At 41.5% G+C, this 15,924-nt stretch overlaps 1 protein-coding gene across 4 annotated transcripts in view; it reads right to left on the minus strand.

Annotated features, from left to right (window-relative positions):
* Positions 1–15,924, minus strand: part of Bub1 (BUB1 mitotic checkpoint serine/threonine kinase) — a 48,694-nt gene that overhangs the window by 18,129 nt on the left and 14,641 nt on the right. For 3 of the 4 annotated variants that reach the window (XM_048810369.1, XM_048810371.1, XM_015499751.2), the window contains 9 exons: positions 13,423–13,655; positions 11,959–12,032; positions 10,582–10,710; positions 10,378–10,488; positions 9,526–9,622; positions 8,541–8,622; positions 4,666–4,840; positions 3,497–3,584; positions 621–859 (listed from right to left, as the gene is read on the minus strand). In XM_048810369.1, coding sequence (XP_048666326.1) covers positions 621–859; positions 3,497–3,584; positions 4,666–4,840; positions 8,541–8,622; positions 9,526–9,622; positions 10,378–10,488; positions 10,582–10,710; positions 11,959–12,032; positions 13,423–13,655 — 1,228 coding nt within the window. The remainder of the gene's footprint in view (positions 1–620; positions 860–3,496; positions 3,585–4,665; positions 4,841–8,540; positions 8,623–9,525; positions 9,623–10,377; positions 10,489–10,581; positions 10,711–11,958; positions 12,033–13,422; positions 13,656–15,924) is intronic. The other variant, XM_048810370.1, reaches the window with a different exon arrangement.

Consider the following 15,924-nt stretch of genomic DNA (forward strand, 5'->3'; position numbering starts at 1 on the left):
ACAGATGGGGTTAGTGACCTCAAATGTACTCAGACAGATACACGGTCTTTAACTGCTTTCCCACTTACACCCACAAAACACAATTTACACATATGAGTTGTACTTTGGTCCAAGATAGAAAACAATTTCTAAAGGGAAGACGAAGGTTTCTCTCCAACTTAGAATAATAACGTATTCTTATTAGTGGCAATTATGAAAGGACTTCTAGGGTAGAACCTAGCCTTGTCCCCTAGCCACTCCATCTCTGGTCCATATTCTCTACCAGTAGGTGAGACTGTCTGGGTGACAAGGGGTGGTAGGAGGGATCTCTTTAATCTTGACCCTCTGTTGACTTTTCTGTAAAGTGGGGAAAACAGCATTAGATTAAATGCCTGGCACACAGTAGGCCCTTGAATTCCAATTCCCTCTTCCAACAGTACTTAACTTGAAATCTAAAATTAAAATGGATTGATTTGCCCTTCAAGTACATTCCTGCTGGACTGCACTTCAGTACAGTGAGAAGTGTCTGACTGTAGGTTCTACTCAGTGGCACACCGGTCCCCCTCTGAGTTCTCCCACAGAACAGCTCTTCCTATGCTGTAGTCCTAATGGCATGACTAAGCCTGAGCCTCTGTGCACACCTGGAGCACTGACATCCCCATGGGGACCCGTCTGCATCAGGTCTTCTTGGGGCCTGGCACTGGCATCGGACGGGTCCTCCACAACGGCTCGGTCAGTGTCTGTGAGTTTACAAGCTTCAAGGCCCCGTACAGCTTCCTGGGTGAGTGCAGCAACCGGGGCAGGCCAGCTGGGATGGTGCAAGGATGCCAAAGAGAGGTCTCTGGGGCATGTGCCTTCTGGGCTCTTCTCTTGAATTGGACTGGATGTGGAGAAAATTATAGAGAAAATAAAAACACCCTATTATTAGAAGCCTATTGGACTTGATCACACAAAAGTTCTGCAATAGAGTTTCCTTTTCATTCTAGTAATGTCACTTCAAAATTGCTGCACAGCCTGAGTTGATTAAATCATTTTCTTACACAACTATAGGCAAATACAAAGCTAGTCCAATATTAACAGAAATAAAAATCAAAGACATGATGATATACTAGATAAATGGGAGTGGTGATACGCATGGTATTATTTAGCAGGGAATGTCAGGAGAAAGGGTATCTCAGCAGCACTGCTATGATCAAGACTGGATATCTAACTTCTTTCTAAAAATGACTTCTTTTATAACATTCAGACAACAAAAAAATGTCAACCACAATCTAACAAAATCCTACACATTTCCATACATATGGGTGTGTGTATATACATGCATACACAGCTGATTCCTATTCATGGGTTTCATATTTGTGAATGCACCTATGTGTTAAAATTTACTTAAACATCCAGATCAACATTCATATAATTTTCAGTCATTTGCAGACTTTAGAGAAATGAAAAATCTGGGTGCATGTTCCCAGGCCAGGTGGAGCAAGGTGAAGCCTACAGCTTATGCTCCTCACTGCCCTGCTTGGAGTCTAATGCCATGGTTTTTGCATTTCTGTGCTTTTTGTTGGGATTTCAGGTGTTTTGCTGAAGTGTGTCTATTGTTCCTAAGCATAAGAAGGCTCTGAGATGCCTTACAGAGAAAACAGGTAAGCCTCATCCAGGCACGAGTGCAACGTAAGTCATGAGTAATATGTGTTAAATAAAGTGACTTTAAACAAACATGGCAACAGAGGCCCACAGGATAAGCCTGTATTTCCCCTGGACAAGTGTCCAGTATTCACTACAAGGAACAATGAGAATCAATCGTGTATATCTCTACACCCACATTTAACCCTTACATCTATACATATATATCACAAATAAATATGTCCCTTTCTCACCTACGACAATTTCTTAGTGTTCCCTAGTTTCCCAAGACCATGATAGTTCAAATAGTACTGGCCACGTATTTGGCTTCTCAAACAGACACTAGGGGTACCTTACCTGTACATTGAAAAATTGTTTCCATACCTTATACTACCACTACTAGTAACATGGGTATACAAATTACTGTCAATGCATAAATGATCAACAAAATCTTTCTCTCTTGTCCATAAGAATCTGAGTCTGTTAACTGCTAGCTCTTTTCCCCTAAAAACTTACTCTGTCACCACTGGTTATGGTTAAAAATAACCCTCACTGGTTAACTGTATCTGGAGTAGAATTACAAATACCTGCTAGGAACCCATAGTTTCAGTTATTCATTTTTCAGAAAAAAAATGGTAGCATAAGCATGTAGAAAATGGTTAACTCACCAATAATAAAATAATGCAAATTCAATAAATTTTGGTTTTTAATTGAAATTGTGCCCAGTAGATTTTCTCGTGGGCACCCTGGGACTTGATAGAGGCGTTGCATAAGGCTCTTAAGCGAGGCTCCTGCACTTGGTTCATGTGAGCCTTGCTTCCTTGCAACTGAACTGTCACACGGGGCCAAAGACAACAGTTCCTTGGATAGGATGCACCCAGCCAGCAACTGGGATTTCTGCCCTATGTATTTCTAAGTTAATCTTACATCAAGGATGGCTTATGGCATTATTGTGAGTCAAAGGTCTGGCTGGGCTTAGCCACTCCGGATGGCTCTTGTTATCAAAAACCTCATTCAACTGTGACCCAAATAAACAAATGATTGGATAAAAGATGTGAACAGAAATTACTTAAGAAAAAAAATAAATGAACATAAACATATAGAAAGTGATTAACATCAATAATAAAATTAATGCAAATTCAATAGATTTTTGCTTTTTAATTGAACTTGTGCCTTGTGGGTTTCTGATAAGAGGCAGTGAGAAGAAGGGGTCAGCACTCAGACAAATACAGATCCACACTCCAATTCTAGACATTTGAAGCCTTATGACTTTAGATCAATAATTTATCTGAGACCCAATTTCCTTATCTATAATGGAAAAAGAAAGAATAGTCCCCACAACTCAGTTATTATAAGGACTAACTGAAAGACAGAGTCCAGGAAAAGCGTAAGTACTGTGTCTAGAATAAAATAGTTACCCAGAAGGTGGCAGCCTTGGTTAGGATCTCTGAGGTTTATAGCCTGCGCAGACATGGTGGGGTTTATGGTGCCGAGTCTGCCTTTACTGCTTATTCCTTAGGAGGCTTAAGTACCCTCTCTTCTCTTAAAAGGAAGTCATCGATTTTCTCAATTTTACTGGGTATGAAAAGCAATTCTGTGTTTGCTCAGTTCTGCAACAGTCTTCACATGGCAGGGTCTCTTTTTGGTAAAAGGCTTTCCAGTTCTAATCCCCAAATGAGTACAAGTCAATTGCAGACTCTGTCACCCTAGCTGCTTCTCTCACTGTCCTGATACCAAGTGGGGGACTCATTACTGGGCTTAGAGGACCTTCTGACTAAAAGCTGCCAATCGATAAGCACTTTATGAGTTGTTTAGGATGGGATTAGGCATTCTCTTACATCTGGAAAAGGAAAGCTCAAGTGGAAATGCAGAGAAGGGCACAACTGCAAGTTACCTGAACTTTCTGTCTCTCAAGGGCTCCACCACATTCTCAACACAAGAACTCAACGGCACATGGGTGCACTGCGTTGCTATCATGTTTTCTGAAATACACAAAAAACGAGAGACACAAACATTACATGCATGTGTATGCACGCGCATACCATTTGACATGGTTACAATTCTAGAATTCCTTTATATGATGACTTTCATTATAATTTCAAAATAGTGTTCCATGGCAAAGTGCGATAAGATGCGGAAAATCAAGATCACTCAACCTTCTCGTACAGCGGAGCACTTCAGTTTTGACATCTGATCTATAATGATCCTTCAAGAACAAAGAGTCCAGAGAGCAGCAGCAAGTCCACTTCAGACAGGATGACCACACAGCTGGTCACTGGCATGGGTGACAGGTCACAGCCAGGTTCAGGAGATTAGTGAAGTGAAATTCCTTGGCAGTTATTTCATTATTGCTTTTAAGAAGTACCAGCAGTGACAGAGTTTGGCTGGTAAATTGGTAGTCACTGAAATGGTACCGAAGTCCCAGATCTCATAGTATGTATACTGTAGGTTGGTAATAAAAAACTAATAATTATCTGTGCTCAATGTAATGCCACATATCAGGATTCAATTCAGATATATAAATCTCTTTTATATAGGGTGCTATATTTGGGATGCAGTAGAAATAAAAGACTATTTGTGAGTTTTGTCATTATTCCCTTGAAGCAAAACACTAAAAAACAAAATTATTTTAAGTGTAATGTATCCTTGGCTGCATGTCTGAAATAATAAAAATTTATAGAAATGTATCAAGGACCAAAATTGGCTATTTTTTTATTCATTCAATTAAAAACCATGTTTAGTATTTTTAGTATTCAAATAATTATCTGTAGTGCTCCCCTCTTGACTTTTGAAAAACATAATCATACTCCTGTACAAATGGTTTGGACTTTGTATATTTGCCTTTATATGCTTCTATAAGTTTCCCCCCTTTCTACCTATGATCTGTTATTAAATTTTCAAAATATGTGGACTTTATGAAGAGAGTATGCCAAAGAAAAAAGCAATTAATGGATTCCAAGCCCTTTATGGTTTTCGAACGTCCCCCTTAGAATTTTCAAGAACACTATAATACTAACGAACTGAGTTTGTAGAAGACAGACACTGAAAAAGTATGTCGCATACCTTTATCTTCCAGATTGTTCACTGCGTCTGCTGGAAGCTTGTGGAAGGGGGTAGATGCAAGCTGGGCAGCAGAGGTGAAGTCCCCTGTGCTCTTAGGACTGGGTGCCAGGGTTCTGTTGCAGCGAATACCCCAGACGGTTGAATCATCCAAAAACTCTTCAGAATGAGGCACTTCCTACAACAAAGGAGGAGCTGAAAAATAATCGCAATCTTCTTGTTTTGTCTATGAAATTTAAGACATTAAGACTTCAAGCTGGGTGCAGTGGTACAGAACGTATCCCTGCCACTCAGGAGGCTGAAGTGAGAGGATCACGTGAAGTTTGAGACCAGCCTGAGCACCACAGCGAGATTTTGTCTCCAAAAAACATTTTACCCCTCATCTTTAATACATCTCAGTGGAACCACAACACAAGGGTCACATTTTTTTATTTTAATTCTACATTTTTCTTTAAATTTGAAAAAAGAAAATTCCAGGTTTATAGAAAGATTACAAAGGTAGCACAGTCTCATATAACCTTCATTAAGCTCCCACCAAAGTCGATTTCTTCTAGATCCTGGCACATTTCAAAAAGTTAAACACCACTTGTAGCTATCAGTCCTTATCCGGATTTCACAAGTCCCCTCCAATATCCCTTAGCTGTCCCGGATCCAGTCCAGGATGGCATGTGTGTGCCACTGTCCTGTTGACTTTGTCTCCTCTAGTCTATGACCATCTATCAGTCCTTCCTACTCTTTCCTTGCACTGAAATTTGTGAACACTAGTCAGGAACTGTGCAGAATGTCCCCCTAATTTGGGCTCGTTTTCTCACACATAGACTAGAATTATAGGTTTTGGGGAAAACTTGGGGTAAAGGGCCTTCTCATTACACAGTGGGGATGCATGCTAGCTAACCACGTGGCTTGTTCCTGGTGAGGTTAAACCCAATGACTGAGAAGGCATCTGTGAGGTTTCCTCATGGGAAACCATTTTTCCCATTCTCTATTTGTTAGAGAATGGGAAACCATTTTTCCCATTCTCTATTTGTTAGAGAATGGGAAAAATGTCTTGCCCACACTCAAGGGAGGTAAATTAAACTCTACCTTCTAGGATGTCATTAAAGCATTTGTGGACAAATGTTAAACCACCGCAGAATCAACAGTGGTGAGATATTTGGAGGCTCCAGAAGTACCTGTTTCTTCCTGAAGTTTTACTCACCAATGTCTGTTCCTTAGTGGATCTTGCCTATAGCATTTATTTTATTGGGACTCTAATGATGCCTTCCACATCACTTGGAATTCTTCTCTAAGAAGGAATTATCCTTTGCTCCCTTTTATTTATATCAATATCTGTTTTATTTCTTGGGTTATAATTCAATATTACTTTATTCTACTTATTGTTCAAATTTTTCTAGGTTCAGCCATTGGCTCATTCAGGTTGGCATCTATATTCTTTTGATATGCCACATCTTTCTTGGTTTTCTTATAGAAAAAAACAAAACCCCAAATTCTTCCTTAATTTTCTAGCACAATATGCTCCAGACTTATCTTGTATTTTTCTTGCCCCAGCCCCTAGAATCAGGCACTTCTCCAAGAACAGAATTACAGATCAAATTTTTTAGAGTCTATAGGGAAAGACAAATTGCTGAGTCAGGTCCATAGCTCATGACCCTCTTTGGTTGCCCTTACAATGCCACCCATGTTTTTATTTTTTTAATTTGTTTAGATACACATGACAGTAGACCATATTTTGACATATTATACATACATGGTGTATAACGTAGGATTCCATTCCTGTGGTTGTACATGATGTGGAGTTATACTGGTTGTGTATTCATATATGAACTTAGAAAAGTTATGTCGGATTCATTCTGTTGTCTTCCCTATTTCCATCCCTTCCCTTCATTCCTTTGTCTAATCCAATGAACTTCTGTTTGCCCCCACCCCCCACCTTTATTGTGTATTAACATCCACATATCAGAGACAATATTTGGCCTTGGTTTTGGGGATCGGCTTATTTCACTTAAAATGATAGTTTCCAGTCCCATCCATTTACCAGCAAATGCCATAATTTCATTCTTCTTTATATCTGAGTAATGTTCCATTGTGTAAATATACCACATTTTTTTTATCCATTCACCCGTTGAAGGGCACTTAGGTTGGTTCCATAGCTTAGCTATTGTGAACTGATGTGGCTGTGTCACTGTAGTACTGTTTTTAAGTCCTTTGGGTATAAACTGAGGAATGGGATAACTGGGCCAAATGGTAGTTTAATTCAAAGTTTTCTAAGGGATCTCCACATTGCTTTCCAGAGTGGTTGCACCAATTTGCAGTCCCATAAGGAATGTATGTAGACCTTTTCCCTCACATCCTTGTCAACATTTACTGTTACTTGTATTCTTGATAATTGCTATTCTGACTAAAGTGAGATGGAATCTCAGTGTAGTTTTAATTTGCATTTCTCTAATTGCTACAGATGTTGATCATTTTTCCATATATGATTTGACCTTTCGTATTTCTTCTTCAGTGAAGTGCCTGTTCTGTTCCTTTAACCATTTACTGATTGGGTTATTTCATTTTTTGGTGTTATGTTTTTTGGGTTTTCTTTGCATATGCTGGAGAAATGCTCTACTTCAGTGGCAGGTGAAGAAGATTTACTCTCATTCTGTAGGGGAGAAAATTCTCCCTCTCTCCATGTTTTCAATTATTTCCTTTGCTAAACTTCTTAGTTTGGCACCATCTCATTTATTGATTCTTGATTTTGCTTCATGCATTTTAGTTGGTTCCTAAGTGAACATGATGAAGAGTTGGGCCTACATTTTCTTCTAGTCGATATGAGTTCAATTTCATTCTGCTATAGATGAATTTCCAGTTTTCCCAGCACCATTTGTTAAGAGGCTATCTTTTCTTCAATGTATGCTTATGGTGCCTTTGTCTAGTGTGAGATAACTGTACTTATGTGGGTTTGGTTCTCACACATAATTTTTATATCTTCTGCATTGTCTTCATAAAATCCACTATCTCTTCCAATGGAGGCGAAACTGGCAGATTGCTTCTTCAGGTGATACAAGATAAAGTACTGGCTTATGTTTAGCATCAGGATATGTGGAAAATGCATTGTGGGTTTGGTAAAAGTACATATTGTTGAATAGTTCAGCAAAATGTACCTTTAAAGTGATGGCACTATGTCTGCAATTCACTTCATTATTTGTGAAAATTTTAAGCTCAATAGATCATCAGAGGGATTAGGGAGCCAGGCAATAGTTCATCCAAACAATCCCCCAAGGGACTACAAATAGGAGCCAGGGCTCGGTGTCTTAGTGAGGTGCTTGGTGAGCCAGTGGCTCTCAATGGTGCCTCACTGCCACGGGGTCAGGCAGGGGCTGGGGATCGAGCACACTGTGGGGTACACTTAGGGCCAGGGTGGAAGTCAATGAGGACAGACACAAAGGCCACTGTAGTGGAATGCGGTGGGCTACTGGGCAGTGAAGGGTGCCTGCTGAGCTGTGCTGAAGATGGTCCATCTCAGCTGGATTCAGATTTGCTGGGTTTCTCACTGATATTCCACTGTAGGCCTCACTTCCTCCGTCTAGGAAAAACAAATATCCCCAGGTGGCTTGTTCTTACTAGAGGGAAGGCTCTTTGAGGGCAAGGATCATATCAAATACATTTTTATTTCTTATACATATTAGATATCTGGCACATCACAGGTATTCAAATAATTGTCGAACAATATTCTAGCAATATTAGAACAATAACAAGTATTCTAACAAGTAGAATAACAATATTCTACTTCGTGCAATATATTTTGGTTTTATATACATCATACCATAATCACTTGGTAAAATTAAGCGGAGCGGTTGGCAGATCTGTTTCAGATGAAGTAGAGATTGGCTTACATTTGGTTTTGAAGGAAGTCTGCTGCTAGAGCGTTCTCCAAAGGTCCTGGCTCCTGTGGGCTTATTTTTAGGCTGTGGTAACCTAAGGAAAAGATTTATAAAATTAAAAACAGTAAAATATGGTGATGAAATAAATGCTACCACTTGATCTAATGTTAGAAAGATTCTCCCCTCATTTAGTAAGGGGTTTCTTACTTTTGCACTTCCAGAAAAAGTGAATTGACTATGTAAATACAAGTTGACTAACAGTTACCAAAGAGAGGGTAGAAAATGCAATTTTTGTTACAGTTTTTAAATTGTTTCAATTTTTTTTAGGAACAAAAGAACAATTAGGAGCATGCCAATAAAATACCTTGATGCCTTGCAACACCTTAGCTCTTTTCCCAATGCCTGGCTGAGATAGGGAACTTCTCTCTGCATGCTGGTCATGCTTTCTCCATTCTGCCTCGGTGTGAACTTCCTCCATACCAAGATACTTGTAATTCACCCAGATATCTCTTTTTCCATAGTTTAAACTATTAACTCCACTCTCTAGTATCATGTGCCTCTGCCTTAAAACATTCTCTCTGCAGCGTTACCCAGTGTAAGCCGCCTCCTTTCCCACTTATCAATCCTGCAAATGTAAACAGCACAGTACGGACACCTGCACTGATTCCTCTACATTCTGAAACAATTTCAAACCAGAGAATCCTGTTCTTTGCAACTTCTAATGCTTTCCTTTTTCTACTGTGCTTTAACTTGGAGCTCTGCCCTCCTGGAACTCATGCACAGCACTGTGGCTCTGCAGAACACTGGCAACAAGCTCCCAGCTGTTGGTGGAAAGGCTTGTCATTGCAGAGCTGGGCCAGAACCAGACCATCCTGGCCGACAGCCCAAATTCCCTCCCCACTGCCTCACCATCTTGAGTCCTGCAGGCACCTCCAGGCATCCTGTGGCACTATGACATGTGTCCCCCCAGTGATATATTAACTTGATGTTTCTTTACCCATAATTTTCTTTGTTTCCATCTTCAAAAATAGGAAAAGCAGATGTCAAAGCGACAACTTTATTGACTCCCCAAGCCCCAGAAGAATTTGCATTTTCTGCAAGAGAATAAAAAAAGTATTTCATGACTGTTCTAGGAAAAACATGGCCCTTTACGCTAAAACTTCAACTACAAATGAAGTGGGAGGTAGAGGGGAGAAGCTTATAGAAAAGAACTGGCATCAGTTTTTAAATACTAGGTAGTAAGGCAAGTCACTTTGTAGTGGGATGAAGTGATTTAACTATGATCACTGGGCAGCCTCAGGTCCCAAATTACTGCCACACATCAAGAACACAGCTCATCAGTCTCCTATGACACTTCTATTATCACCTGAGTCATTCAATAAAAGCTCTCAGTGGTTTTAGTTTTCATTTGCTTTAAGAAAAATTTCTTCTCCCAACTCCAAAGGGATCCTACTGATCTTTATTACAATCTCTGGCTCCCAGCATGAATCCCCTGGCCCTAGGTAAGAGGGCTAGTTGCTGGCCTCCAACCACAACCTGGCCACTTTTCTACCAAGAAGGCCTCAAATCACTCCTGGACTATTCAGCTCTTCCTGATGTACCTCCCCATGGGGATTTTATCCTCCTTTAGTTATCACTGTTATAGTAACCGAACCCACCTAATCCAACCCAACAAACAGCAAACCCCAACTCTACCACACGCATTGAAACCTTGTCCAACTCTGCCACACTTCTATTTCATGCACTTTCTGTGATGACCAAGGCAGGGCCACATCTTAAGTAATCCCTGACAATGCCTGGGCTCCACCCACAGTACTATGCACCAATTAGCTTTCAAATAAATTATTACTTTGAAACTGGGCTTCAAATGCATCTTCATTTTGGTCTAGAGATGGCCATTCATCTTTGTCATCAGAAACATCAGGAAGTGTAGGAGCCTGGAACATATTCATGATGAAACCTAAAAACCAGAAAGAATACCCATCAACAGGTTACAAAAGAGTTTAAATTTTTTATAGTTTAAGGTGCTACACATTCAAACAAAAGGCTTTACCCAGTGCTTCCTTGGTGTGCACCGTGGGCGAGGGCTGGGCTCTGGAGGGTGTTGCCTGAACCACTCCCAGTGACGTGTTTGGAGTCGCATGGAAAGAACTTGCGCTGGCCACCTTGTGCGTTTCAAACACTGGCAAAGGAACAGGACCAAGTGCACGGTCATCAGGTCATTTAAAACATGTTAGAAGGCACACAACTGCAATAACTTACTACAATTAGACCAGGTTACCGTGGTAACTGTAATTGTCCATAATCATCACTCCAGACCCGCATACTTATCTTTGTAAGAATACATGAAGTAGGTGAGGCAAGAATCATAGTTTCACACAAAATAAAGCGAAGGCTCAAAGACACCGGGTGTTTGGCTTGAGATCAAACCAGTTAGAGTTTTGTCACAGGTAGCATCCTGAGCTCCACCATGTCTCAAATACTATCTGCTTGTGGTCAGAGTGTAAACCGCCCCCCCCCCGCCCCAGTGTCAGTCCTAGACCACTTTCCATCCCACTCAGCTTGAGCCAGTGGTGTACAAGGCCCGCACAGCCTGGGCCTTGCTTGCTCAGGTTTCAGTGTATTCCTCTTTGCCCTGCTCGCCCTGAAGCTCTGGCCTCTTTACTGTGCTTAGAACACCAGGGATAGTCCTGCCTGGGGGCTCTGCATCTGCAGTTCCTCTGCTTGAAAACTGGTTCTCCGAGGTGGCTGTATGGGTAGCTCCCTCCCTATTCCTCTATGCAGGCATCACCCTCACCAGCATCTTCCCTGTTCACCTTCTCTGAAATCTAACCCCTTACTTCAATATTAGCCCTTTCATTCCTGGGGGTTTTTCATTGTTTTGTCAAGATTACATCTCTAACGATGTAGAATGGTTGGTGCCCAGCATCCAGCAGGCATGCACCAAGTCTCAGTTGAATAGAATGAGTCTCCAGCTGTTTCAGAGGGCCCCACCCTCATTAATAGTCAATGGAAAGAATGCCACAGCCACCTGCAGGGGGAAGTGAACACCCACACTGTCCCAGGTAATTTAATAAACTATGCACACACTTCCAGTGTGGTGCCAGACAGGAGAACAGTATTCAGTTAAACTTTGAATCACCTTTCTCACTCGACCCAACTAACATGACTCATTTTAGATTAATGTACTAAGAAAGTTAATAGAAAAACTTGCATAAATTAATCTTTCAAGGAACTCTGAACTGATAAGATATTTACAATTAATACCATTGTTTTCAATAGTCTGGGGCTGAAATAACCCCTGGCTTCTAAGAAGAGGATTGCTAATGCTTATGTTTAGTAAGGTCAGAAGGCTTCCTGTCCTATAGCCCCAGTACAGCCCAAGGAGTGCCCCAGCAGGCCAGGATGAAGAGACCCCCATGAAGCTCACCTTCTTTGGTTTCTGCTCCACTCTGTGGCTGGAATCCATGAGCACTCTGACTCACACATCTGGAAGAGAAAACCCTGAGACACACAAGAATCAACATGCCTTACAAGAGAGTTTCTCATTAACTCTCAAGAAATAATAGTAAAAGAAGCTGGTCAACAATCACAGCCTGTTGCTGAAACACAGATGGAGCTGCTTAGATCCATGGTGTAAATGAATGAAATGTTTTTTCTCTTCAGTTCTTTTTGAGGAAAACACTCTTACAGATAAAGGCCAGGCATGGAACACTAGTATGTCATGTCACTTCTGTGTCTCGGCACCACAAAAACCAGCCCTCCCTGTGGCAGGACAGGACAATGGCTTCCTAGTTCCAATGGGCTCATTTGCTGTACAGCAAAAGGGGCTGACTGGGCACTGATGCCCAACAAGGTGGAGGCACCGATGTGCTTCAGCTGAGCAAATACCTTTCTGATGAGCCCACAGCCACAGGCTAACATCCAGATTTTAAAACAATAGCTACCAACAAAGATAATAAAGCTATGAAAACCACTTGCATTAAAGCTGTGGTTAAGTACACTAGGGGCAGGGGCCTCGCCTCATACTGCCTTGGATTCCCTTAAGGAATGTCATTAAAATGTGAAGTAAAAAGCACAAAACACTTTTAATTAAACAATATTGTATCAAATCACAAGTTACAAGACAGTCAAAGTGACTGAAGATAAAAACAAACACAAGTGATGTGACATTAATTCTAATATCTGAAACCCAGAAAACTCTCAAAATTGGGGAAAAAACTTTCACAATAGTGTGGAGGTGGCTTGTGACACGGAGTCACAAACATCGATCCCATACTGCTCTGTGGGAGGACAAAAGGAGTATGAGGGCATGCCAGCCACTGCCTGGAGTAATGACCCCTGCAGGCCTTGGCCACAGCCAGGAGGCAAAAGGCAATTCCAACTATAGGTGTTTATTCTTCAAATACAGAGCAAATTGAGTTTCAGGAAATTTTAATTTATAATTCAGAAGAAAAGTATGAAGACAAATCTAAAATCTAGAAGAGGGATAGATCCCTCTAAAGAGATATAAAATATACATGTTTGAAAGTTTGGGGCTCAATGTTTTGATAATTTTTTTCAACAACATATTGATGTAAATCATTTTAGCTGGGTATGGTGGCACACACCTGTAATCTCAGCTACTCAAGAGGCTGAGCCAAGAGAAGCCCAAGTTTGAGGCCAGCCTCAGAGCTTAGTACATACTCTCAGGAACAACAAAAGCAAAAAAGAGATGAGGATGTTGCTCAGCGATAAAGCACCCTCAGGTTCAATTTCCAGTACTGCAAGAAAAACATTTTTTAATAGAGATACCCCATCTCTTACATAATGCTCTTGATACTGCAGGTCATAAAAAAGAAGCTGACAGATGCCATTTACACCACTCTCATCTCCAGGACTGGCTTTGACTTACCTGGACTCTGTCACTGGCTGGGCTGTCAAAGGAGTAGGAGGAGCTATGCTCTGGCACACTGCTGGGGACACCAAAGCAGGAGGAACAGCATCTGCCGCAGGAGGAACAACAGGAGGCACCTCTCTGGGCTTCTCGCCCAAGTTCTTTGGGGTTTGCTGATTGAGTGACGGAAGACATCGAGCACCAAGTTCCCACTGAGCACCTGTGCCTAGCCCCACACATGCTGAATCCACCTTTTATGCCAAAAAAAGAAACAAAAATAAACCACAAAGACCAGAATGTTATTATCATGTATTAGAGCTTTCAAAGCATGTGACCCTTATCCTTCCAGGTGCTTTAAAACACCTGGAAGTTTTCAACAGTAACGAAAAAAGACCACTCTAAAACATAACGAATGCTTTGTTGCTTCCAACCCCGGCTGTGACTGCCACTCACACTTCTAACCATTGAAAAATAACCAGCCTCAGCAGTCATATCAGTATTTAAGAAGTGTCTTGTTTCTCTTTATTAAACTGAGGGAAAAAAACCAATAAATCAATGTTACCAAAAGCTCACAATGGTGTTCTGTTAAACTACCCTTGATAGGCAGCGTCATCTTCCTGAATAGGACATGTGTATATGAACTGCCTCAGAAACAGGGTTCATGGTGGGAAGGATTAGACTAAAGGTCTTTGTTTTTCTACTCACAAGTACATAGACTAGAACTAATGCTACCAAGTTAAAAGACAGAAGGGTTAATTCCTTGCCCGAAAAGTAATTTTACAAATTGTTAGGAAAAACATCAAATGTCTAGAATATTGTTTTAAACAATATCACTAGATATCAAAGAATATAACTTAAAACGACCTACACCATTTTCCTACCTACTAAATTAGTACAAATCAAAAATAATTGTACACCCCAACTGGAGGAGGAGCCCAGCCTCCTGCCTGACGGTAGGCAGACCACCCCAACTGGAGTAAGGGCCCAGCTGCCACCTGCGCGGTAGACAGACCACCTCAACTAGAGGAGAGGCCTAGCCGCTGCCTGCGGTAGGCAGACCACGCGACCTGGAAAAGGGGCCTAGCGGCCCGCCTGCACAGTAGACAGACCACCCCAACTGGAGGAGGGTCCCAGCCTCCCGCCTGCACGGTAAGCAGACCACGCGGCCTGGAGAGGGGGCACAGCCGCCCGCCTGTGCGGTAGGCAGACCACCCCAACTGGAGGAGGGGCCCAGCCACCGCCTGCACAGTAGGCAGACCACGGGGCCGGGAGAGGGGGCACAACCGCCCCCCCGGAGCAGTAGACAGACCACCCCAACTGGAGGAGGGGCCCAGCCGCCTGCCCATGCGGTCACCTGACCGAGCTCTGGACAAACATAAGGTCTCCCCAACACCCCCCACCTCATCAAACACCTTATGAGAAAAACTGATGGAACTCATCTTGGAAAATCCCACCATCCCTTAAAACCCATCAACCGGTGGGCGTGGCTACCAGTTCGGTTCTGCAGCGGATCAGGCACCTGGTTTACATCTCAGAGAATAAGAGTAGAGAGGCCACAGGTGGAAGCTCAAGTCCTCTCACACTGACTACCACCACCACCCTGAACCCAGACTCAAGCTAGGAATTGACAATGCCACCAACTGGAAGAAAACAAAACAGAGTTCTGAGAGACATTTTTTTTGCTTTCCTTTTTTCTCTTCTCTCTCTCTTTTCATCCATTCATCCAGTCTCCTCTACCCTTCCCCCTCTGGTCCTTGCAACCTCAACATATGTGAAACCAAGAATTGTGCATGAAAAAGGTCTTTAACGACTGAATCACTAGAATAATATAATATGGAGGAATTGCATATGCCCCACCTCCCTCCCCCACTTTTATTTCTTTTCTTTTTTCTCTTATTTTCTTTTTCCCGCTCTCTTTTTTCTCTTTCTTTCCTTGTTATTTGTTTTTCTCCTTCTTACTCCCTCTATCCCAACAGACACAACATATCGGAATCTATGGGACACAATGAAAGCAGTTCTAAGAGGAAAATTCATTGCTTGGAGTTCATTCCTTAAAAAAAGAAAAAACCAACAAATAAATGATCTCGCACTTCATCTCAAAACCCTAGAAAAAGAAGAGCAAAACAATAGCAAAAGTAGTAGAAGGCAAGAAATAATTAAAATCAGAGCTGAAATCAATGAAATTGAAACAAAAGAAACAACTGAAAAAATTGACAAAACTAAAAGTTGGTTCTTTGAAAAAATAAATAAGATCGACAGACCCTTAGCCATGCTAACGAAGAGAAGAAGAGAGAGAACTCAAATTACTAGCATACAGGATGAAAAAGGCAATATCACAACAGACACTACAGAAATAAAGAAGATAATTGGAAATTATTTTTAATCCTTATACTCCAATAAAATAGAAGACAGTGAAGGCATCGATAAATTTCTTAAGTCATATGATCTGCCCAGATTGAGTCTGGGGGATATACACAACCTAAACAGACCAATATCAAGTGAGGAAACAGAAGAAACCAT

The sequence above is a fragment of the Marmota marmota genome, unplaced genomic scaffold (genome assembly GCF_001458135.2).
Source record: "Marmota marmota marmota unplaced genomic scaffold, marMar, whole genome shotgun sequence".
Taxonomy (NCBI): domain Eukaryota; kingdom Metazoa; phylum Chordata; class Mammalia; order Rodentia; family Sciuridae; genus Marmota; species Marmota marmota.